Source organism: Hoplias malabaricus, chromosome 9 (assembly GCF_029633855.1).
Source record: "Hoplias malabaricus isolate fHopMal1 chromosome 9, fHopMal1.hap1, whole genome shotgun sequence".
Taxonomy (NCBI): domain Eukaryota; kingdom Metazoa; phylum Chordata; class Actinopteri; order Characiformes; family Erythrinidae; genus Hoplias; species Hoplias malabaricus.
Window position 1 is genome coordinate 7,659,666 of NC_089808.1, and position 25,664 is coordinate 7,685,329.

The window sequence follows — 25,664 nt, forward strand, 5'->3', positions numbered from 1 at the left end:
CACAGGAATCATGTGACCAGTTCTAAAATTCTGGTGAGAGTGACCTCTGTTGGTGTGGAGGATTGGCAGCAGATGTGACAGCGATGCTTTTCAAAAATAATTCTTACTCCTTAATTTGTTTAAAACACACACACTCCACAGAGAAACACACAGGAATCTGCCTCAGTTTCTTTAAAACTAGCAAACAATGGTATTTACACAATCATTGTTATTCACCGTCTTCATATGAAACACACAAAACACAGTCCTAACACCTTTCAAACGTCGCCATGCCTCACTTTCTTTATATAAAACACAACCCATGGTGTTTACTTTTCAATCTAAACGTAGGCATCTATACTTTTATATTTTTAAAGAAATGCTTCGCTGTTACCTGTTCAGGAGAAAATTATCCAGCTCTGGTTCTGTTCTGTGGTGTTGCTGCTTCTAAACTGCCTCCACTTTTCAAACACAAGGCCAATATTTCCTCTCATTTTACTCCGTCTCTGGTCATGGTCATTTTTAAAAAGGCAATGGGGCTTTTTGGGTCTGTTAAATATAACATTAACTATGTTCACTTGAGCATTTCATGGCTGCAAGAACTATGTTTGCAGACCTGTCAATGCAGTGAGTTTGGACTGTAATGTGATTGGACAGAGGGCGGGATCTGAGGCTGAAATTCCAATAGAGCTCTGCTCCGGACTGGACACTTCTCATAGAGAATATACTGCTTCAGCAGTGCTCTCAGGGATACTAGTGCTTCAATCTAGCCTGTGGCCTTAATCCATGACCAGCTTGAACATTTTATGAGCAAGTACAGTAAATATATTACAGATTGCTCCTTTAAGTGGCCGGGTGCAATCAACTCCTCACATGATTGTTCCAAAATAAAGCCTTTCAAGAAGGGAAAAGACTGTCACTGCATCAAACAGGAGACCCCCCCCCCCTCCCCTATATACATATAGTATATATAGCCATATAGGGACCCACTTAGGGACCTTTATAGTTTAAGGGGTTCAAATCACATTGAACACACCCTCTTCTTAGTCACCAATATTTTATACCATGCTTCCCACATTGCAGCAAAATGAAGGGAATATGACTAAGCAGAGAGAAACCTTTCAGGCCTTGAGGGCATGCATTGGTGTTATTGTCCACTGGCTCAGTGGGCATACATTCTGATACTGTCCACTAAATAAACTGAGTAGGAGTTGATATGTCACAGCCTCCAGGGTGATAGGCTTTGGTAAGAAAGTACAATGTCTGTTTGAATGAGTTAGAAATGCATTTGTAAAGAAATATAAAAGTTATTTGAAGGTATAATGGGCATTTCTTCAATCCCATTAGACAACTGCAATTCACAAGTAAGCTCACTGGATGAATGTACATAAATCATCCTTATTTTTTGTATCATTATTTTTTTGGCTAAACAAAAATAAAAGGAGACAGATAGACACACCTCTGAGGCTTTTTGGATTTGTAGGCCAGAGTGTAGCTGTTTGGCATGAGGAAATGCAGAGGCAGCCACCAGGACTGAAAAGGCCACCTACCTGGGAGAGTGCTTAATGTAGGGCAGCTGCATATAGCCCTCACGTTAGCTTTATAAATAATCACATACACACAAACATATGTTTTCATTCATTGCGGGGACATTATGAAAAACTCATTCATTCAGTGATCTACCTTACCTTATCTAATATCCAATCAAATGAAGCCTTAGCGAGTCCAAGAAAAATCAGCATGCATCACTCTCTCTGTCCTCTCTCTCTCACCCACAATATTCATTCATTCATTAAATATTTGTAAGCGCTTATCCAGTTCAGGGTCACGGTGGGTCCAGAGCCTACCTGGAGTCATCGGGCGCAAGGCAGGAACACACCCTGGAGGGGGCGCCAGTCCTTCACAGGGCAACACAGACACACACACACACACTCACACCTACGGACACTTTTGAGTCACCAATCCACCTATCAACAGACCGTGGGAGGAAACCGGAGCACCTGGAGGAAACCCACGCAGACACTGAGAGAACACACCAACTCCTCACAGACAGTCACCCGGAGGTTCGAGCCCAGCTCCAGGTGACTGTCTGTAAGGAGTGGGGTGTGTTCTCCCTGTGTCCGCGTGGGTCTCCTCCCGGTGCTCCTGTTTCCTCCCACAGTCCAAAAACACATGTTGGTAGGTGGATTGGTGACTCAAAAGTGTGTGAGTGAATGTTGCCCTGTGAAGGATTAGCGCCACCTCCAGGGCGTGTTCCTGCCTTGCACCCAGTGATTCCGGGTAGGCTCCGGACCCACCGCGACCCTAAACTGGATAAATGTTACAGACAATGAATGAAGTAATGAAGTCTTTTGGACTAATGGCCATGCTGATAACTAGCTTGTCAATACTGAATGTCATGAATATCCTGTTTAGAAATCAGAGCTGAATATCCAGTTCTAAAACTTTACTAACCTGTCTCACTGCAGAAGGCCCAGGGATGCAGTAACAGAATGGGCTAAGTGCCCAAGCATCATCAAACCATTCATAATGACAGTTTCATGAATATTTCCTATCCAGGTCACTGTGCAAATATATTATGTCAAAAATAGATCATGAAATAGTTCTTAAGACTGCTCCCCTTTTTGGAAACAAAGAGAGGAGGGGCTCAAACTGTGCACCAAAAAAGAGGAGAAAAACCTGGCAGTAAGAACATCCATCCCACTAGAGATCACAAGACAATGACTGTCATTAAACTGCTGCTATGGAAATTATCCCAGAATCGCCCATTTGTTTATCAATCTTTTATATTTCAGCCAAATATGCAAATATCACCATAGTGATTCCCTCACACCTCTTAATTTGGGCCTTACCCTGGCATGCCCAACACTTCAGGCCTTACTGAGAGCAGCATGTGCTGTCATAATTGTGACAAATAAAAGAGTACCAATGGCAGCAGTGCTGTCAGATCATCTAATTGGGTCTGGTACTGGAGCATAACAATGCATTTGTTGCAGTTAGAACCATCTGGAACCTTGTGTCCAGAACCCTATGCAGAAGCCACTGTTTAATTTCCACTCCTTATGTTCCTGAGGTTCCAACTGTGAAATTCGGCTTTGTATGATATTCACAATTAAGCTAATAATCAACCTCATTTGGAGCTATGTACACTGTATCCAAAAGATTGTAGACCTATTACAAGAAGTGAATTCAGCTACCTTACACCCACTGTAGACAGAGAAAAGCATTGCACAGTATGGGGCATTGTGCCTAATGTCAATATGCCTAGAGATATGTGAGTATTTAGAACCCCAGCATTGGACTAAGGGCCAGTGCAGCTGGGTTTGCTGGAGTGATGGAGCTACATTTAATATCTTTGGTGCAACTTTTTATTACTACAGTACCTAACCTCAGTAATATTGAGTGCTATCAAATCCTTATGGTAATATCAATATAATATACCTCCTAATAGATTAGATGTTGTTACTGAAAGCCAGTACTTTTTTTAGTACCTGCTCGCACCTGGTTCCATGGGACCCAAGAAGAAACTAAACATGACATGTAGACCTTACAGAGTGCTGACACATCTCCCATTTACTGTATAAAGCCTTGTTTCGACTTACGTGGTTTTGCGTCGTAAACGTCGTAACGTGAACTTCGTGTTTGGTGTGCGTGGTGGAAGAATACGCGGTTACGCGGCTTACTGGCGGTTAAGTGTAAGTGCTTACAGTATGTTATTTACATACAGTATGTACGTATGTTCCGACTTACACCGAAAATCGGTTTACGACGCGACGTAGGAATGAGGAAATGCAGGACCCCCTGTACAGACCTCCAGCACAAACTATCACAAACCCTCTGTAAAAATCTCCAAGTTACAGAAGAGTTCACACGAAGCCAATACAATGCAGTGGAATAATGTGGTACTCGTACCATACAAATTACAGCTTCAGAATCATTGTAGTGCTTGAGGTGTAATGAAGAAAATAGAGCGTCTGTCAAGGCTGCCTCAGGCTCAGTAACTGCACTGTGTAAATTTGGAGGAGGGCAATAAATAACCCCCCAATCCCTGCAACGTTTCTGTTACTAACACGGTGTGTGTCCTGTGTTTGTCTGTGTTGTCACACTGTCTGTTCACAGTTTAATCTGTCTTGTCCTAGCCTAGCCGAGCCTAGTCTTTTGCTAGTGTTTCATGTCAGTATTTGGTCTAGTTGTTTCCCCCTGCTGTCTTTTGGGACTTGTGAGAATAGTATTGCCGACAATGTTTTTGTCTGTCTGTTTCAACCTTGATTGTTTGCAAGCCACAATTAAAACTACTTCGCACTTGCACCCTGCCAACCGCCGTCCAGCATTACAAGTATATTCAGTTAGCAGGTGTCCACAAATATTTGGCCTTAAAGTGTAGCGAGAATTTGCACAAACAATGGAAATTATTTTCCAGCACTATTTGTTTTGCATGTGAAGGCTTTTACCATCTGCCTCCAGGGCCTATGTTACTTTTTGAGTGTAGCTCAGTTCTGTGCACTCTGTTTTAAAAAGGCCACACCAGGCAGCTGTTCCAGAAAGCAGGTTTCTTGAGTTAGCTAGATAATTTACACACAGTGTAGAGGACTGTCCAATAGGAATGGCCCTTAGCTCTTTTCCTATAGGACACATCTGACTTGAGGCTTAAATTATACAAAACTGAGCTAAACTGAGAAGTCCTGCTTTGTGGATTGCCGCCCATTAATTTTTCAGAACTATTTCCAACCTGCCTTGAACCAGGCTGCCTTTGTTACTGTATTTTTAAAAGAGAAGCACAGGGTGTATTTAGTCAGTGTCACTTTAACAATAAAGCTGTAACTGAGTATAGTGCAGTTCATACATTCATCTTCTGCAATGGCTTCAGTCTGATCAGGGTTGCATTGGGTCTGGAATCATTGGGCACAAAATGGAAAAAATACTCTAGGCAGAATTAATTTATTCATTATCTGTAAGCGGTTATCCAGCTTACCGTGCAAGGCAGGAACACACCCTGGAGGGGGCGCCAGTCCTTCCCAGGGCTACACACACTCACAGACACTTTTGAGTCGCCAATCCACCTACCAACGTGTGATTTTGGACCGTGGGAGGAAACCCACGCAGACACAGAGAGAACACTTCCCCTCCTTGAAAGACCAGCATCCGCCACTGGTTGCTACGTGTGTATTTTCTCTCAGAAACAGACTTTGATTGGTTGTGCTCATCTTATTCATCTGGCCTGGATTGGCACCCCAAATTCCACCCTCTGCAGCAGAGCAGCCAAAGGAAAACAGCCCAGTAGCAACATAAAAGGAAGTTCCCTTTATTATTACACATTATTTTACATTTGTAACATCCTGCTGTCACCATAGCTGTCACACAGCTCCAGGATCCTGGGGTTGTGGGTTCGAGCCCTGCTCTGAGTGACTGTCTGTGAGGAGCTGTGACAAAAAAAATACATTGGTAGGTGGATAGGTTACTCAAAAGTGTCCAAAGGTGTGAATGTGTGAGTGTGTGTTGCCCTGCAAAGGACTGGCACCCCCTCCAGGGTGTGCTCCCACCTTGCACCCAGTGATTCCAGGTAGGCTCCAGACACACTGCAATCCTGAACTGAATAAGTGTTTACAGGCAATGAATGAATTATTATAGAAAAATAATTTAAAACGAATGGCGGCACGGTGGCGCAGCAGGTAGGTTTCGCAGTCACACAGCTCCTGGAACCTGGAGGTTGTGGGTTCGATTCCCGCTCCGGGGGGCTGTCTGTGAGGAGTTGGTGTGTTTTCCCCGTGTCCGCGTGGGTTTCCTCCGGGTGCTCCAGTTTCCTCCCACAGTCCAAAAACACACGTTGGTTGGTGGATTGGCGACTCAAAAGAGACCGTAGGTGTGAATGTGTGAGTGTGTGTTTGCCCTGTGAAGGACTGGCGCCCTCTCCAGGGTGTATTCTCGCCTTGCGCCCAATGATTCAAGGAAGGCTCTGGACCCACCGCGACCCTGAACTAGATAAGCGCTTACAGATAATGAATGAATGAATGAATTTAAAACGAAGGGCGGCTCCCTAGCGCCCTCTATTGAAAAGCCACCCCTGGTGGACTGGTTGTGTGACATTTTTCATAGGTGTAGTAGATTTCAAGCAAGCTATAGACTGCTGAGAACGAATGAACGAATGAATGAATGAATGAATGAATGAATGAATGGGTAGCTGAAGCTGAAACGACTGTCAATATGTTGGATTCTGTAAAAGCAGTAAATTCTGAAATTAATCAAATTAATTGGGAGTTTGTCCCCCTTTGCTGCAGTAACACTCCCTATTTTCGGTGTACCAGTGCATTTCTGGAAAATTTCTGTGCAGTTTTAATGTAGGGTGACCAGATCTGAGACCACGGGGTGGGTGGGTACATGAGCTTTGCCTGACGTAAACAAAGACTACTGACGTGCAGACTGACCAATTAAATGTTTACAGAGAAGGTTATCAACCAATAACGGTAGCTCTACAGTCAGACCGTCCAATCAGAAGATTTTAGGCTACTTCACCACGCCCCCTTCTCACTCAAGCGAACCAATCGGAGTAGGGGGGGGGACTAGTTTGTGAACAAAACACGTCTCGAAATTCTATGTAAGCTCTAGAAAAACAAAATCCCGGACGTTTGTGAAATTCTGTCCGGACATTTTTTTAAGTCTAAAAAAGGAGACATGTCCGGGTAAAAGAGGACGTCTGGTCATCCTATTTTATGGCATTCTGCCACAAGGACGTTACTGATGTTGGATGATTAGTTTTGGATCACAAAAGCACTTTACTGCATCCCAAAGACACTGACTGGAGCGCCATCAGTCCAGTGAATGGACCACTGTTCCATAGCCCACTCCTGTAGGCCAGGGTTTTCTTCAGGGCTCCTAAGTACCACAGCAGTCTTAGATTTGGCCTTATCCTTAGGAAATCTGTGGGTGGGAGTATAACAGAGCTTGTCAAACTGACATTTAACCTGACATAACAGATCTGAATAGTCAAGACTTCTCCTCCAAGCTTTGGGAACTGTCCAGCGGTGCTGGTTTAATAGTTTAACAGAAAACATGTCTTACAGGAAGCATGTGCTTGCCCTCACAGTTCCAGTTTGCTGGTATTGAGTGTGCTTGAAATCTGCTTCAATAGGTGGGTTACGACGGTGAAGAGTGCTTATCATCAAAGAAATTCAACTCCTTCCTCCTATTCCTGTAAGTGAATGAAGAACTTGGATAAAGCCCTAGTGGATGTTTTTACTGTATTTGCAGTGCACTTTTACGACCAATCTCCCCAATTCCCAGTGGTCTTTAAGAGCCCAAGGTGAAGCTGATTAAATGTTCTTCAGAGCAGGGGCTGTGTAACTTAATATAGCCTTCTTCAGATCTGATGTCCATCCTGCTCAGGTCTTCACATTCGTTCAAGCCTCACCATGCCATGGATGTACTTCATTACATAATAAACTCCCCACTAAAGCTAAAGATGTAATCCTAACCAATTTTTTTGTTCTTTTTCTTTTTTTTTCTCTTTTTTTTTTTTACAAACATTTCGATCTCAACACTTGTTTCCATGGCAACAGAACCCACTTGAATTTCTGCAAAAGAGTTGTTGCACAATAGACTGAGCTCTCCCACAGAAAGCCTGTTCGGTTCCATCCCCAGGGCAAATTCTCCTCGAGCAAGCGGTGTCAAGGCTCCTGTCCTGGTCCAGCCAGACGAGCTCGGACAAAGGGAAGAAGCAGCTTGCTAACAAAAGCCTGGGTTCCTCAGCTGTGATGAAGTCATTCACAGCTAGGATCATGGGTGGGGAAGGATGGTCTAAACACAGCGCCTCCTCTGTACACCACGGCTCATGACCATGAGGCCAACAAAGTGGATCTAGTTTGACTTAAAGCGATCTAATCAGCGCATGGGCAAAGACGCTCATGAAGCTATGATGTGATTTGACTCACTTTACATTAAACATTACATTCTCTGTCTTAAAATAAAGAAAATAGCCAGAATTCATAGCACCTGAACATTTGAAGATGCACACCCACTGAAATAAAGCAGCATTAGGTCTAGCCGGACTGTGCATGAGAAACCTCCAAGGAAACTTCTGGAACTTCTGGAAGGTGGGGTCCCAGTCCCAGTTGTCTGAGGGGATCCCAGTGCCTCAGTCTTTCTGTCTTAGTGTAGGAGGTTTATCCAGATTTCCTGTTAAATCTGCCACTGTTGCCATTTCTGGCCTCCTGATCATCCTCAGCTTCAAAGAATATAATTTCCCCTCTAAGTTAAAGCTGATGGGTGGTGAGCGCACCAGCAGAGACTGACTCACTGGAAACCCTGATCGGGACGAAGCAGGTACAGCAGCTGAATAAATGAATGAATGAACGTGTGAAAGCGGTGAGGACTGTGAGGACTGAGGTGAAATGGATATTCTGAAAATAAGAAACCACAGTCTGCCATGACAGAGACTCAGTGGAGCTGACTGGGTTTATCTGTAGTGGCCTGAATAGATGGATCTATGTCAATGAGTTGGCTGCTGTGACATAATCAAATCAATAGGCTGTTTTAGCAAATGAGTTTCCATATATAGATACATTCATTCATTATCTGTAAGCGCTTATCCAGTTCAGGGTCACGGTGGGTCCAGAGCCTACCTGGAATCATTGGGCGTAAGGCGGGAGGGGGCGCTAGTCCTTCACAGGGCAACACACACACTCACACATTCACTCACACCTACGGACACTTTTGAGTCGCCAATCCACCTACCAACGTGTGTTTTTGGACTGTGGGAGGAAACCGGAGCACCCGGAGGAAACCCACGCGGACACTGGGAGAACACACCAACTCCTAACAGACAGTTACCCGGAGCAGAACCTACAACCTCCAGGTCCCTGGAGCTGTGTGACTGCGACACTACCTGCTGCACAACCGTGCCGCCCTGTATATGGATACATATAGACTGGAAAATAAATGTTATATTGGTGTGATTGGTGTGTTCTTACTGTGTCTGTGTGGGTTTCCTCCTGGTGCTCCATTTTTACTCCCACAGTCCAAAAACATATGTTGATAAATGGGCTGGCTGTGTCCAATTGTCCATGTGTGTGTGTGTGTGTGTGTGTGTGTGTGTGTGACTGGATGGACTGGCACCCTGCCCAGTGTTTGTTGCTATCTTGTAGGCACCAGACCCACCCTGACCCTGAACAGGATGAAGCAGTTACTGAAGATGAATGGTATATCCTGCATCCAACATTTTAATTACATAACCAAGGATATTCTATGGTAAAGATCTTTCAATAGAGCTGACTCTTGTATGCTGCAATGAAAACATTGGTCTGGGAAACCTTTCGAAAGGCAGACTGGTGGCTGAAGTCACCTGGATCAGAAACCTTTCTCATTCTTGACGGCTGTGAGCCTGAAGGACGTTTATGTAATTTCTGACAGGTTTTCACCTCGGCTTTGATGAGAGCAGTTTTTAGTATTTTCTTTCGCTTTGTTACCTGGCAACAGACTCTCTACTGTTGGTTACTCCTGATCAGGTTCAAGCCTAAACCATTCTTATATAAACGCCTGTCCTGTGCAGTGCGGTGTTTTACAGAACCCTCTTGCCTTCAAATGCGGTAAAGCGTTAAATGCAGGTCATTTTGAGCATATTCTGAGCGAAATGAATCTCTCATACATTACAGGGCTGTGTGCAAAGCATTGAAATGCACTTTGCCTGCCTTGGCAGCACATTGATTTTCTCTGTTTCTTCCCTCCCACATGCCCCTATACTCTCTTATGTGCATTTTCTGAAAGCACTCATGGCTCCCAATCTGCATTCATAACTGCTTCATGTGTTTGAGTGGCGAAGGGTTTGTACAGGCTATAGGTGCCTAAAGGTTCCTTTAAAGGACCTTTAGTACACACACACACGCACGCACACACACACACACACACATTTGCCTGTCTTTTAAAGCACTTTTAGTGGGCACTTATACCTTGGAAAATCTCTCTGCCACTTGAACGCAGGAAGCACATATATGGAAGTATATACTCTCTCTCTCTCTCACACACACACACACACACACACTCACACCAGATACAAGGGAAAGGAGACTTCAGCAGGAAAATCACACCTGATTTTCACAGGACCTACTGAGAGCAACTGCAGTAGTGTTTTAGATACAGCAATGTTTCCAGCCTATAATAATAATAATAATAATAATAATAATAATAATAATATAAGTGATGACCATATGTTACACACACACACACACACACACACACACACACACACAGGACAGCAGGGGTGGAGACGTTTAGCTTTGTAGGGTATATACACTTTCTGCAGCACTGCCGTTTTTTTCAGGTACCATTTTAAAAGTAAACCTACCTACATGGTCTTTAGAACGATGATAAAGAAGAGTCTAGTCCTTGAACCTCAAAAAAACATGCCAGAAGAGGATCTTGTGGCTTTTGATTCCTCAAAGAACTTTTCAGAGTTTAATCTCTGGTTATGTCACAGCTATCCAAGTCTGGAGTAGGGTAAGAAGTCCCTCAGACTCTTGTATGCATAGCAAGGAATGATGTAGTTAGAGCACTCCTTCAAGTTTGCTGGGTTTTTAAAGATATTCCACTAACAGCAATTAAAAAAAAAAAAGTGCAGTTTCTGGTTCCACATTTGATGTGTGCTAGACCTCACAGCTTAGTTGCACTCTGTGTGTAAATACATCCACCAACTCCAGGATCATTTAGGAGCCATTGTTCTGGGGTTGAGTACAATGTATTAAGTGCTAGTAGATTCCATTGCATGTTGTGACATGTAGGTGCTGAAAAGAAAGGAGGAAAAACCCCTGTTGTGAATTCAGATCCATTTTGCCACTGGTTTGGTAAATCAAATTCAACATTTCTAAAGAACAAAAATATTCCATAGGTCACCAGAGGGGATTGTGGAAATGTAGAAACTGCATTTTAGGGCTAGTGTGATTATTTCTAACACAGATTTAAGGCTGTTTTAGCCTCATTCTACAAAACAACAAGGTAAATGTTTAAATTACAGAAAATACCAGAAAATATCAGATATCTTCACAGAATAGGCCATTTCCTGGCTTTAATACATTACCTCGCTTTTTCAGATCATTCCCAGTCCTCTTGAACGTCTAAAACGTCTAAAAGACTTGTTCAAGTGAAGAAAACACCTCACTGAATAGTTCAGGGAACTTGATTGTTAATAAACTTAAAGTAATTTCCTTACAGTCTTTTCTACATGCACACAGTACAGTTGAATGCGTGTGGATAACTAAAATGGCGTCACTTCACTCTGCATGTGTGTGCACTTTCCCTGGATTCTCATATAGGCTATTTCAGCTAGTCACTCCTATTCCATTCTGAGCAAAATATATTAACATAGTTCCTTAACCAACGCGGTTTTAAGACCGTTGGATTTTACAGTATACCATTTGCAGATGTTCTCCAGTAGAGGGCACCCAAGCATTATATTTTCATTACGATTTTTCTATTGTCCTCGAAATGTTAAGATCACTGTCACAGCACAAAGGATTGGGCAGAGTGGCACTTGATCTACCACCTTACGATAAGCTTTATGCTGCAGTGCTTTTGAGGAACTCAAAAACTCGAATCAAAGAGAGCATCGTTAATCATGACCCACAGTTGTATTTAGAGAACGCATTTTGTTAAATACCTTGCATCTAGTAAATTTTATTTCTTTGACAACTACAAGGCCATTATTCAAGAAGGTCCTTAAAATGTTCCTTTTATTTTCAAGATAATAACTAAAAAAATGTATTTATCATGAAATTGACCTTTGACCTTTGACCCCGTTGTGCTTTGTTCAAAAAGAATTCTGGGCTGAAACACTGTTTATATGCTAACATGAACAGTCAGAGTAAAACTGCTGACTGAAAATGCAGATATATGTAAATGTGTTGGTATATGGCATCACACAAACAGTGAGAATGAAGGTTTTTTTTCTTGTTTTCTTTATTATTTATAAATGGAGAGTTGCTTTTAATGTTGGTAACTTTGTGTGATTTTAAGTATGCACAGGCATCTAACATAACTATTAAAAAACACATGCAATCAGTGTCAGCAAAATATTAAAATAAATTGTAGGCCTAAAGAACATAAAGAATGGGTTACAGTATGCTACACAGTGATATATAAACAGATTTCTGTGACTGTAGTAAACATCATGTAAGTGAAGGAAATTGGAGAAATAAATAGAAACTGCCCATGGCCCAAAGAATGCAGTTTCATTTGTGAACATCAGCCTTGACATTGAGACATTGAAGAAACCCTTTCTACCCTGAGAAATGTATAGGCTAAATTACCTAAAGTTTTCCACCAACCTCAGAGGTACTTTGGTGATTTTAGAACTGTCTGGATACAATCTTTTGTGATTTTCCTGATGAATGTCAAAATCATTTTTGCTTTCTAAATTTACACATGTTAATCTTTTACTGCTGTAAGAACTTATTTATGAAGAGAAAGAAATCAAGATCCTGCGGAATAATCAAAGGGCCAATAGTGGTGCAGCAGGTAGTGTCACAGTCACACAGCTCCAGGGACCTGGAGGTTGTGGGTTCTAGTCCTGCTCCGGGTGACTGTCTGTGAGGAGTTTGGTGTGTTCTCCAAGTGTCCGCGTGGGTTTCTTCCCATGATCCAAAAACACACATTGGTAGGTAGATTGGTGACTCAGAAGTGTCCACAGGTGTGAGTGTATGTGTCACCAGGGTGTGTTCCTGCCTTGTGTCCAGTGATTCCGGGTAGGCTCCGGACCCACCGCACCCCTGAACTGGCTAAGCGGTTACAGACAGTGAATGAATTAATACATTTTAATGGCAACCACGAGAATAAACTATTGCTGTATATTATATAGTCATGTGACTACATTATTCAAATGTTGCACAAAATGCAACCCAGAAGAAACTAGGTTCCTCTGGTAGTTTAATTGCGGTCCAAGTATAAGACATTTGTCTCTGAGGACATCCATCTGACTAATTACTCCATTTCGTTTAGTGCTGAAAATGTATCCACTGCAATTTGTAAAGGATGAGCTGACATGAAGCTAAACTGTTTTAGTTCACCCATTCATATTCATTAGCTAATTAGCTTAACTGACACAGAACTCCTTTTAATAAATGAATGATATATGCCATGGCTAGAGCCAAAAATGTCAAAAAGTAGCAAACAATGTTTATTGTAAAATTAATATTCAATGTTTTTGTTCCTATTTTCTAAAAAGTACAAGTTACATAAGGTGAATAGTGAATTGCTTTTTAGTCCTTAAATTAAACTTTATCTCTGATCAAACCAGGCCACTCTGGTCATGTCAGTATGAGTCGGAATGAATGAGTCAACATGAAGACCAATCATTGGATTTGCTCCTCTCCTTCTGTGGAAGAGTGTAAAAGGGTGGAGGAGAGGAAAGTACTAAAAACACACCCCTCCCTAGCTAATCTCAACAGTGGTTCAGAACATTTAAAGCCAATCAGTTTGTTTAATGGTGTTAATGAACAGTCTATACATCTGCTTAAGACAGTGATACTTTTGACTGGCTGCAACCTGTTGCATTTTATGTTTTGTACTGAACTGAGTAATAAACTTAGTGGCATGTTTTGTGCATTTGTTTTATTTCATATCTTGTTGGGGCACATTGGTTCAGCAGGTAGTGTCGCAGTCACACAGTTCCAGGGACCTGGAGGTTGTGTGTTCGAGGCCCACTCCAGGTGATGGTGTGTTTTCTCTGTGTGTGCGTGGGTTTCCTCCCACAGTCCAAAAACACACGTTTATAGGTGGATTAGCGACGCAAAATGTCCGTAGGTGTAAGTGTGTGTCGCCCTGTGAAGGACAGGTGCCCCCTCCAGGGTTTGTTCCCACCATGTGACCAGTGATTCCAGGTAGGCTCCAGACCCACTGTGACCCTGAACTGGATAAGCGGTTACAGACAATGAATGAATGAATGAATATCTTGTTGTTTCATATCCTAGGTCATATTGAGTACACTTTATTTCATTATATAATTTATAATATATTTACTTATTCACAATCTTTAATGAAGTCTAATTGTCTTCTTATATAATGCCTTATGACATGCAATTATGTAGACAAGAGCCAGTGGGATTACTGACCGTGCCCACAGCTGATTTTTTCATTCATTCATTCATTCATTCATTCATCTCTGATTACTGTTTTCTCCTGATCAGGGTTGCCAGGAGCCTACCTGGATTCACTGGGCATAAAAGAGGAACACACCCTGGACAGAATGCCAGTCCACACTCACCCAGTCACTCACACAACTAGTGCACTTTTAAATGTGTACAGTCAGTCAGTTCTCACTATTTACAACTCTGCTGTCCAGCAGCTGATTATGATTATGCAATAGTGTCAAAAATAGCGGAATTACACTTTTTTACACTATTTATTTTTTTATTATACTATATATATATATATATATACGGCACATATAATGTCTATAGTCCATACACATGCTCTTTAACAGGACTCCATAAAGCATTATTTACCAATCCTGGTGCCCTGCATTCCACAGTTCAGTGCTTCCTGTTCTGACACACACCTGATTCAGTTCATCAGGTCATAATTGAGCCATTCGTAAAGTTGAAATGGGTGTGTTAGAGTGTAAAGCTGAACTTTGTGCCCTATACGGCCTGAACTTGAACACACTTGAAGCTCACGTCTGCCTTTGCACTGGTGTATTTCCAGTTCAGATATAAACTGTGATATATATATAATTTTTTTTTTTTTTTTTCACTGAAATCTGCATTTTCTAACACAGTATGTTAAAATAAGGTTTGGGTATGTCCATGTCCTTCTGTATAACTGTACCTACATGCTGATATGTTTCACCTAAGCACTCCACTGTTGTGAGTCCATTGTCGTTTCAGGGCTCTGAGCAACTGCTTACATTGATTCCCGCTCCGGGTGACTGTCTTTGAGGAGTGTGGTGTGTTCTCCTCGTGTCTGCGTGGGTTTCCTCCGGGTGTTCCGGTTTCCTCCCACAGTCCAAAAACACACGTTAGTAGGTGGATTGGCGACTCAAAATTGTCCGTAGGTGTGAGTGTGTGAGTGAATGTGTAAGTGTGTGTTGCCCTGTGAAGGACTGGCGCCCCCTCCAGGGTGTATTTCCGCCTTGCGCCCAATGATTCCAGGTAGGCACTGGACCCACCGCGACCCTGAACAGGATAAGGGTTACAGATAATGAATGAATGAATGAACTAACTTAATCTCACTGGATTAATTCGACTACAGTGACCTGCAGTTTGCCAAATAATAAACCCACACCCATGAACAATGTTAAATCTCAGATCTCTGGATACTTACTCTACTTTGTCTCCTCCTTTACTCTTAGAAGGTTCTTTGAAGTGATGCCACAGAAGAAACACTTTTGGTTCCATAAAGAACCATTAATATCCGTGTAATAAACAGATTTTCTATATAGATTAGTGGTCAAAAGTGGTACCCAGTTTAGATTTGTTGTTATCCTGATGAGCTTTTGTTAGGTTTGTGCGTCTGAGTACCTTTAATAGAAGCTGTAAACATGGCCTAATACACTGCCATCCAGTCGGTTATTATCGGCTATTTTCGTTTTTTCTTAAAGTGTTTAGATGACTTGTTCCTACAAAGCAGTAAATACCAACGCGCGCGCACCCCCCCCCCCCCCCCCCTCTTCCCTCCACAACTCATACACTGAAGGGGAAGTACGCATGGGCACTGTAGCTCTGTGTTAGTTCACTGTGTGGAGAGACTCAGAAAGTCAGGGCTCTCATGGACTGGATATGAGGGATTTTACACAGGAGACTGAAGAACATTTTGAACATGGCGCGGAGAAGAAAAGCGCCTCACTCCCCTGCGCTTCTGCTGTTTCTGACTTGTTTACTTGGTCACGCAGAGTGCGCTCAGGTGTCAGTAAATGAGATTTCAGGCTTCAGTCTTAGTCCTCCGTACTTCAACCTGGCAGAGGGCTCCGACATTTCAGCCACCGCCACATGCGGAGAGGACCCGCTCTCTAACCCCAGGTCAGATCTCTACTGCAAACTGGTCGGAGGACCCACCGCAGCAGTCCCCAGCCAGACCATACAGGTACACACGCGCGCACGCCCACGCACACGCGCACGCAGGGGGAAACGGAGACGAACGCTGTTCTCACTTCTCACATCAACGACCAACACACAACACAACTGAAAGCACTTCTTATTTCAGTGCACTGCTTTAGGAATGATATTTATGGTGGTTTTATGTCGCGGTTAGAGTTTACCAGAGACATTACCACAGCGTGTTCCAGACAGTATACTGTAGTACCTGCAGTAACAGTGAGGCTGGTTTTAACTGGAGAAACTGAAAGTCACTCTTCCTTCTTCAGGACTCTTATTTTTCTTTAAAATACTATAAGACTCTCATGGGAATTTCTTTGGCAAAAGCAATTTGAAGCAGTTGAAGTACAGTAATTTCATTTATGTGGAACCAGTGCCCAGTTATCAAGTACAATCAAGACCCTGAAAAATCGACTACTATCAAAAATCAATCATTTAACCTTTTATATATTTTCAGAAAAAAAAACATCACCTGCGATTTTCTCTAGTACGGAGGCCTGGAGGGGCCATGGGCAAAAAAATATGAATTTGAGCGATTTACAATTCGTTCACACGTTCAAGTGAACGAATTAGTAACTCGAATTAATTAACTCCGTAAAAGCCAGCAGCCTTTTGTCAAAAGTCGTATAATGTGCCCCCTCTGATACTAATGAATGCAGTCACTGCACATGAAGTAAATTGACTTTAATTACTCCATATATACAAAACATATCAGTTCAGTGATTGTCATACTGTGTACATACGGATTATTAAGTGAGTGTACGAAAGTGGGGCGGCAGCAGGTAGTGTCACAGGGACCTGGAGGTTGTGGGTTCGATTCCTGCTCCGGGTGACTGTGTTCTCCCTGTGTCTGCGTGGGTTTCTTCCTGGTGCTCTGGTTTCCTCCCACGGTCCAAAAACAGACGTTGGTAGGTGGAATGGCGACTCAAAAGGTGTGAGTGTGGGTGTCGCCCTGTGAAGGACTGGCGCCCCCTCCAGGGTGTATTCCTGCCTTGCGCCCAATGATTCCAGGTAGGCGCTGGACCCACCGCGACCTTGAACTGGATAAGGGTTACAGAGAATGAATGAACTTGCGGAAGTGTTGAAATAAACGGCGCGCATCTTTTTTTCGTTTGAGCACTAGAAGCTCATAGCAGTCATTTAAACACAACGACCCCAAAATAAAATAATTATTTGCACTGCATCGAATTCCAGAGCCCTATATTTCTCACAATTGTCCTGTTTATATCTTAGGAGCCATAAATATTTTACATAATTCCTGTGAAGGTTGGTTAGGCTCCCATTAGTACCAGGGCTCAAACATTATAAGAATTTTGGCAAAAGGCTGCTGGATTCTACGAAGCCCCCAGTGAATTAATTAGTTTAGTGCTCACCAATTACTAATTTGTTCCCTCGAATTAGCTAAAATGTGCGCACGAATTGTAAATGTTCACTCTAATTATTTATTTTTTTTTTTTTACCTCCAGTGTTCTGGGAAGCAGTATGCCAAAATATTGACTTAATATCTGCTGATACACTTTCTTAGAATAGTTTTGTGCTATGTTCAAATAATGAATTATCTTGTAAAAATAACTAATAAAAATACTTATTTTATCATTTAGAAATTTCGTGAAATTTTGGAACAGTTTGTAAAATTCAATAAACAATACATTTATTTATTTATTTATTTATTAAATAACTTTTCCAATGTTGGGATAGGGGTAAAACTATGGTCAGATGGTCTGAATGGCTTGACAACATTTGCTGTGTTCACAGCATGGGTGACTTGCCTATGTATAAATGTACCATAGATGTGTAAGTGTTTATTTGAATTTGAGAGATGTGTTGCCATCAAGATGATGTATTTTACTGGAAAGTCCAGGGTTATTTCAGCAAGACATTACCAGACCTCATTCTGCACATGCTACAACAGCGTGGCTTCATTGACATACAGTATGTGATTGACTTCCATGCCTGTAGTCCAAATCTGTCTCCTGTAACATTTCATGACAATTGCAACCAAAGACAATTGATTCACTGAAATGTTTATGTAGAAAGAATGAGGAAATATTCCATTTGCAAAACTGTACATTTGTACACCCAACAGGTATCAGCAAAGGAACTAACCTTCTTTTGGTGCAAGGGGTATAATGATACACTCATGATTTGACTTGTGCTTTCAAAGTATTGTGTACCTTGCATGTATCTTGCTTAAAGATGTTGCTTAAGTGCTTGGAAAATAAAACATGTATTTGTTTCAGCCACCTCAGAATAATCAGGTCTCCTATAATGACAATTAATGTTCCACCTGTGAGACACCCACCCGCTAAAAAAAGTGAAACTAAGCAGTTGTTTAGCTTCTGACATATTTTTCTGACATGAGTATAGTGAGTATGACTACTATTCCTCAAATGAAGTACTCACTGCATCTGTCCTGCTCTGTCTTAGGCAAGTATATCCAGCCCCAGGGTTGAATCAGATCCTACAGTGCTGAAGCAGCTCAACTCACTTCAACAAAAACCATAAAATGACTTACCACTTACAGTGGCTAGGTTTGTTTTAGTCATTGTTTTATTAGTTGAATCATTTTTTTCCCTGTTGGTCACCTGCTGTTTTCTTCCTTGCTTAGGTTCCCATGTTCCCTAATTCATGTTGGGAAGAGTTTGGATGGTTATATTTACAGAAACGTGACTGTATAAATTGTATGAAATTGTATATACATTGTATGAAAACTGGGGCATTACTCAAGCCGGTGTCTGTCAGAGTGGGTTGCACATGTAGCTCTGATTGCATTTGTGTAGCATGCCTGGGTTCAAATCGAGTGTGTTGATCTGTAACACTTCTTTCAACTGTATTTTTGACACATGTATGGCTACAGCTGGTGACAGTAGATAATATGTACCATTAGAGGTACATTAGAGTGCCGAAATTTACACTATATGTAGTAGTTGTAGTAATATGTAGTGGGAATGCATTATTCTTCAAATAGACATCATAATTGTAGTGTACACTTTTGGTGCACTGGAAAACATATGAATTCCAAGTGCTGATTGGCGAGAGAGACTTGTCAATTGCTACAAAATGCAAAGGTCCAGCACAAACTAGCAGCTTGTAAAATCTCTCAAGTTACAGGCAGATTTCACATTTGTTATTTCTCCAGCGAAAGCTGGATGTGCAAAAAGGAAAACTGATCTGTGAGAACTGGGGCCCAGAGCCTTGTTCAGTCCAAAAAAACCAAACAATACACAAATACACAATGAGTAAATAGCAACTAGCTTTACCGCCACCACTGTTGTTTTAAATGCCTGTGTTTCCCATTAGAGATGTCACTGTTTTGCGATGATCACCAGCTCCATTTACCATTAATGCCTTCTAACATGCACTGTCACTCACGGAGCATTTTCTCAGTTTTCAGTTTCCTGTCACAGAGTTGGAATTGTGAAGGGAGCATTTCTGTGATAGGTGCGATGGCACTTACTATTTGGACAGCTCATTAAACAGCTCAAGATCCTTAGAGGAGAACATTAACTGCATTAACAGACTGTACAGACTGACCTATGATGGTCTACAAGGACTACTGCTCTGAAAACTCCCGTTTTATTAAACATGGCTTTATAGATAATTGTGTTTAGAAATACTAATCCAGAAATATAAATATAAATTTGTGATACTGGGCCTGAGATCTTTTTGGCTTCTTTGCAGGGCCAGTTTTGTGATTACTGCAATGCCAATGACCCGGATAAATCACACCCAGTGACCAATGCTATTGACGGCACTGAACGCTGGTGGCAAAGCCCACCTCTCTCCAGAGGGCCGAACTACAATGAGGTGAACGTCACGCTGAATTTGGGACAGGTGGGTGCTCCTTTAGCATTATACATTTTGACATGCTACTTGTTTACGTGTTGATGAATAGTGTAATGTCTGTGTCAGGTAGAGATGGTACGGTACCACTTTCTTGTGATTAAAAAATACACAAAACATCTAAAGTTAGATTACCAAGCTCAAACTACTCTTAACACTCTACTACTCAGCTTGTAGAGATAGACAGCTAAAAAGCATTGAGTTAGTGATCTATATTACATTTATTTCTTAGTTAAACCAATGTTGGTGCAATGCAGGGACAGGGTGCTTGGAGGACTTAGACATCTGTTTTACATATGCTGTAATTTCTCTAATGTTTCTACTGTATTGTGTACTTACCTGTACTTTGCCTAGTTTCCATAAGCTATTTACCCAGTTAATGAGTAGTAGTAGTAGCTGGGAAGAAAGCCAACATGAGTATATTGAAAAAGCAGGTAGGTAGATTAGCCTTTACTGGCTATGATATGTGAGGCCAAAGCTAGCTTCTTGTTTGGCAATCAAGGGACCATTGAACTTTCAAAGCAACTTTTACTGTAATATATAATTTTTTATCAGTAAATTGCACATGCCGTTTCAGCCCTCCCTAAGCAGTAGTCTATCATAGTTATCACAACAGAGAAGTATTTGAGACACAGTGCTTGCTAACTGGCTCTATATTACAGTAACCAGTCAAATCAGCTGCTATTCAGGCTGCTTTGATCTGTGTGCACTGTAACCAAAGAAAGGTGTGTTACTTCTTGACTAAAGAATGTGTGTGTATGGAATTCTCTGTGCTGTTATGTTCTGTTAGAAGGATTAAGGACAAGAGCAACTCCTAGATGTTTTACAATTTAAAAATACACTACAGGGCCTGAAGTGAGTGGACACTTGCACATTCAATAATTTGTCCCACTTAACTGCAGAAACAGCTTCTAATTTTCAGGAAATACTTCAAAATAGATTTCTATGAAGATGGCATTCAGCAGCAGGATATTACTGGTGCTGCTGATAGTTGGTTTGTTTTGAATCACAAATGTTACTCAGACATTGGGCATATAGTTCTTCCACTCTAGAGAATGCGGTTTCACTGCTCCACAGCATGAAAATTGAGAGCTTTACTACTCCTGGAACTGATATTTGCCATTGGGCAAACTGAACAGCTTTTGTTGTTGTTGTTTTTTTAATACCAAGATTGTATAAGCAGGGTCAGTGATGCATCTACCTTAAAGTAGCTGAATTCAATAATGATAAGGGGTTTCCACACAGCAAATTCACCAGTGTTAAATCAACAAAGCTTTGCACATACATACATGTTTATATCATTGTACCTGTCACAGTATCTGAGCATGATACCTTTGGACCGATACGTAAACTTCTGGACCTGCGTACACAGGGTTAATGTTGCACAAAACCACTACTCTTGCTCAATCTCTAATGGCCTTCTGCTCACTGTATAGTGCACTACACAGTAGGGGTTGCATGAGTAGTCATTTTTACTAGTCGACTGTTTATTCAGAAAACAAGTTGACTAGTTGTTGTAATTCCTATAAATAAAGAAACTTGGGAGGCTGCTATTTGTACGTTTTTTTTTTTTATTAGTGCTGTTAAATGCTGAAAGAATGAGTCAGAGCTTTGCACTTTGCGCAACTGACTGTAGAATTGGATTCATCTCTTCTGAATTATTTCCAGACTACCGAAGTATGATTAGCACAGTCCTTTATGGAAGAGCTGCTTTCTTTGCCGTCTGCCGGCTTCCTTGATATAGTTTTTTTTTTAAATCTCCTTTCAACTAGTCTTCAGCTTGTAACTAGACTTGTTGATTAGTCTGTGCAACACCTACTACACAGTAAACAATATAATAAGAATCCTTACAGACTCAGGGATCAGTACTAATTTCAACATACTTTTTGATGATGTTTATGGTTGGTGTAGCATAGGAAATAGAGATAGCATCTCTTGCCAGGCAGGACCAACATGCTAGTTCACTAGGGTGACCAGACGTCCTCTTTTACCCAGACATGTCCTCTTTTTTAGACTTAAAAAAATGTCTGGGCAGAATTTCACAAACATCCGGGATTTTGTTTTTCTAGAGCTTACATAGAACTTCGAGAAGTTTCGTTCACAAACTAGTCCCGCCCTCCCCTACTCCGATTGGTTCGCTTGAGTGAGAAGGGGGCGTGGTGAAGTAGCCTAAAATCTTCTGATTGGACGGTCTGACTGTAGAGCTACCGTTATTGGTCGATAACCTTCTCTGTAAACATTTAATTGGTCAGTCTGCACGTCAGTAGTCCTTGTTTACGTCAGACAAAGCTCATGTACCCACCCTCATCTCGAGCAGCTATGCCGAAAGGTAAATGTATGTTCTCGGAGGAATTAAAAAAGAAATTTCCATGTTTTGTGTAGCAAATAAAGGTGTAAAGGATCTAAAAGCACACATAGGTTCAGCTAAGCATACAACGCTTAGAGACGTGTCCTCTTTTTGTGTCATGGGGTTGTGGGTTCCGGGTGGGTCCCAGGTGACAGTCTGTGAGGAGTTTGGGGTGTTCGCCTCATGTCCACGTGGGTATTCTCCCACAGTCCAAAAACTCATGTTGGCAGGTGGATTGGCTACTTAACATGTGAGTGAATGTGTAAGTGTGTGTCATACTGCAAAGGACCTGCGCCCCCTCCAGGGTGTGTTCCCGCCTTGCGCCCATTGATTCCGAGTAGGCTCTGGACACATAGCAACCTTGAACTGGATAAGCAGTTACAGACAATGAATGAATGTTTATATTGAAATAATACTGTGGGTACCATACTGAAATTCAATACCCAGTTCCAGAAAGTCAAATCATGGACACACACCCAAACATGTGCGTGTGAGCGTCTGGAAGGTGAGGCTCCTATTTAGGCAGAAAACACACCCACATTTTTATATGTAACTGCAATTAACCCTCTGGGGTCGAATATACTTCAAAACATATTTTGTGATGTTTTTATTAATAACACAGCGCCGTTCAAACACTCTCTGAATGTGTAGAAACTGCTCTTTTGATTGCATCTGATCGCGAGACTGTACGAGACTTACATCCCGAGCTGCGAGCCTGTGAAAAAGCTTGAGGCAGACCTCCTCTGCCTTTGGCCGTGTCTAAATGGTGGATTCACTTGTCCGTCATCTGCATCTCATTTGTAATTGGTGAATTCGTGCGTCCATCAGTGTTTTTGTTTGAAACTGACCAATGGAACATCAAGAAATCACTAAGGACTTACCCATCCCTTCAGTTACCCTCCATGTCTTATTCAGTCGACGTCGGAGAAATGGCTTGAAAAAGTTTATGGCTTGAAATGGCGCTGAAGTTGGTGCGGCGCATTTGAAAAACAAGAACGAGGAGAACGGCGCTTCAGAAACCGAGGGGTTTTATTCACATGACGAAGGGGAAAACAAAGTTATAGCTGGTTATGGCTTTTACACAGTGAAGCATATACTTATTTAATTATGCACTGAATATGATTGCTCTTGAATTTTCAAGGTTAATAAATTCAGATTAAAAAATTCAAGCTTAAAAAATGTAAACAATATATTTCGAAGTTGCTCAAATTCAGATGCCAAAATACGAGTGAAAAAATTCAGAGTACACATCCGGGATACAAAGGATGAGCAATTGATTCATTAGGCTTTTCTGTTCCTCCTTAAATTGTGCACTAGTTGCATTCTGTCGCCGCTAGCAACTACTGCACCATTTAAGGTGAAACAACAAAATTCAGATGCATAATTTCAGTGAAATAAAATCATTAATTCATTCATTCATTCATTATCTGTAACCGCTTATCCAATTCAGGGGGAGAACACATCAACTCCTCACAGACAGTCACCCGGAGCGGGAATCGAACCCATAACCTCCAGGTCCCAAGTCTGATGAGACAGATTTGCTTCCATATTAGACTCAAAAGACTTAAACACAAATATTGCCTGAGTTTCTGGGCTTGAGTTGATCATGTTAGCTTGTAATCACCGCTGGCTGAGGTTCAGAGCCTCACTCCACTTGCTTTGACATGTGCATCTATTTCAGTCAAGTGTACGTAGAGCCTGGCTCATTGTGTGTGAAATTGCTCCTCATGCTCAACGAACAGTAAATAAACTTCTCCATAAAAAAGACTAAAAGAGGATTCCAGGATAAGAGATGCTAATCCCCCGGCTTTGTTGGGTGTTGATCCGTTGTGAGACACGTTTTGTCTGTGGTCAGAGGTTGGCACCGAATTGAACCCCTACAGGAGTCCTTTTTCTATAGCTGACAGTGTTATTCTCAGCCTTTGCCTCATTTCGGAGTAGGCCAGTCCCCCCCCCACAGCCCAGGGGAATTGTGGGAAGCCCATGGGCTGCTGCTACCATGCGGCTTCTTTTAATATCTCAGGAGAATGAGGTGAGTAAAAATAGAGCCCAGTTTTCACTGGGATTTCCTTAAGGAAAATGTCCAAAGAAGGCTCAAAGAGTCAAAACAGGATGAGCAACTCCAGCAATGGTAAAATTATCCTAAATACTAAGCTATCATTGAATATAGATACTGAATATTGTGGTGATTAAAGCCAAATATTAAAAATGGACAGAATAAAAATAAATTGTATATAAAATTTCAAAAATACACTATTGGAAAAAAGTAAAAAATTAAGAAAGCCTTTAAAATAAATCATGGCATTTTATTCTTTACTACTTTTGTCTACAAACATTTGGACATATTATATGTATGATTTGCCCATCATGTATGTCGGGGTAAACTGTGTGGGCAAAGTAGTACCTTTTTACTCGGTCTCCTCCTTTCTCTCATGCCGTCTATCTGTCTCTTTCTCTCACAGACACACACTACTCTACACACATCCACCTGTTGATAGATCTGAAGTCCTGGTGCTCAGCGAAGCAGCTGGACTGGTGCTTTCAGAAATAGTCTGTGTGTGTGGCTCATTAAAGCTGGGCCGGTGGCTCTATTTTTAGAGCTGTGCGGGATTCTGAGGTTTTGTCTAATGCAGAGATCCAGGATGGAGCCTTCACAGACAGAAATGGCAAAAACACTCATACATTAATAGCCTCAGCTGTTACACACACACACACACACACATCCTGTTGGTATTTTCCTCAGTATCTCCAAACCTCAATGGCATCCACAAAAAATAAGTTTCCCTCAGAGTTGTCTTTACTTTTATTTGTGTTCTTACCAAATAAGAGTCCACTTAGCGTCCTGTTGAGATGTTTCCACAGTAACACATTGTTTAGTTTGAACACAAGACTGCAGCACTGTTTATTTGGCAGGGATGCTTGGATATCTCACATCACTGCCGTTAACTGTGATGATGTAAAAGATTTTGGATTCTGAGGGAACCAATTAAGTGTCTGAATAAATATTCTTACAAAGGAGTGTGTACAAAAAGTACAAACCTATGATGCTGTTTCTACAACCCCAATTCCAATGAAGTTGGGACATTGTGTAATACATAAATAAAAACAGAATACGATGATCTGAAAATCCTGTTCATCCTATATTCAATTGAATACACTACAAAGACAAGATATGTAATGTTCAAACGAATAGTGTATTGTTATTTGTTGATTTTGGGTGTTTTTTTTTTTTTGCAAATATTCACTCATTTTGAATTTGAGGCCTGCAACACGTTCCAAAAGAGTGGCATGTTTATTATTATGCACTCTTATTATGAAGCCTCGCTGTTGTAACACGTGCAGAATGTGGCTTGGCATTGTCTTGCTGAAATAAAGAGGGATGTCCCTGAAAAAGACGTTGCTTGGATGGCAGCATATATTGCTCC

At 41.6% G+C, this 25,664-nt stretch overlaps 1 protein-coding gene across 1 annotated transcript in view; it reads left to right on the forward strand.

Moving 5' to 3' along the window:
- Positions 1-15,717: 15,717 nt before the first annotated feature.
- si:ch211-241e1.3 (laminin subunit alpha-3) overlaps positions 15,718-25,664 on the forward strand; it is a 97,909-nt gene continuing 87,962 nt past the window's right edge. Inside the window, exons 1-2 of the mRNA XM_066680976.1 lie at positions 15,718-16,038; positions 19,731-19,883. Of these exons, the coding sequence (XP_066537073.1) occupies positions 15,775-16,038; positions 19,731-19,883 (417 nt within the window). The 5' untranslated portion in view covers positions 15,718-15,774. The remainder of the gene's footprint in view (positions 16,039-19,730; positions 19,884-25,664) is intronic.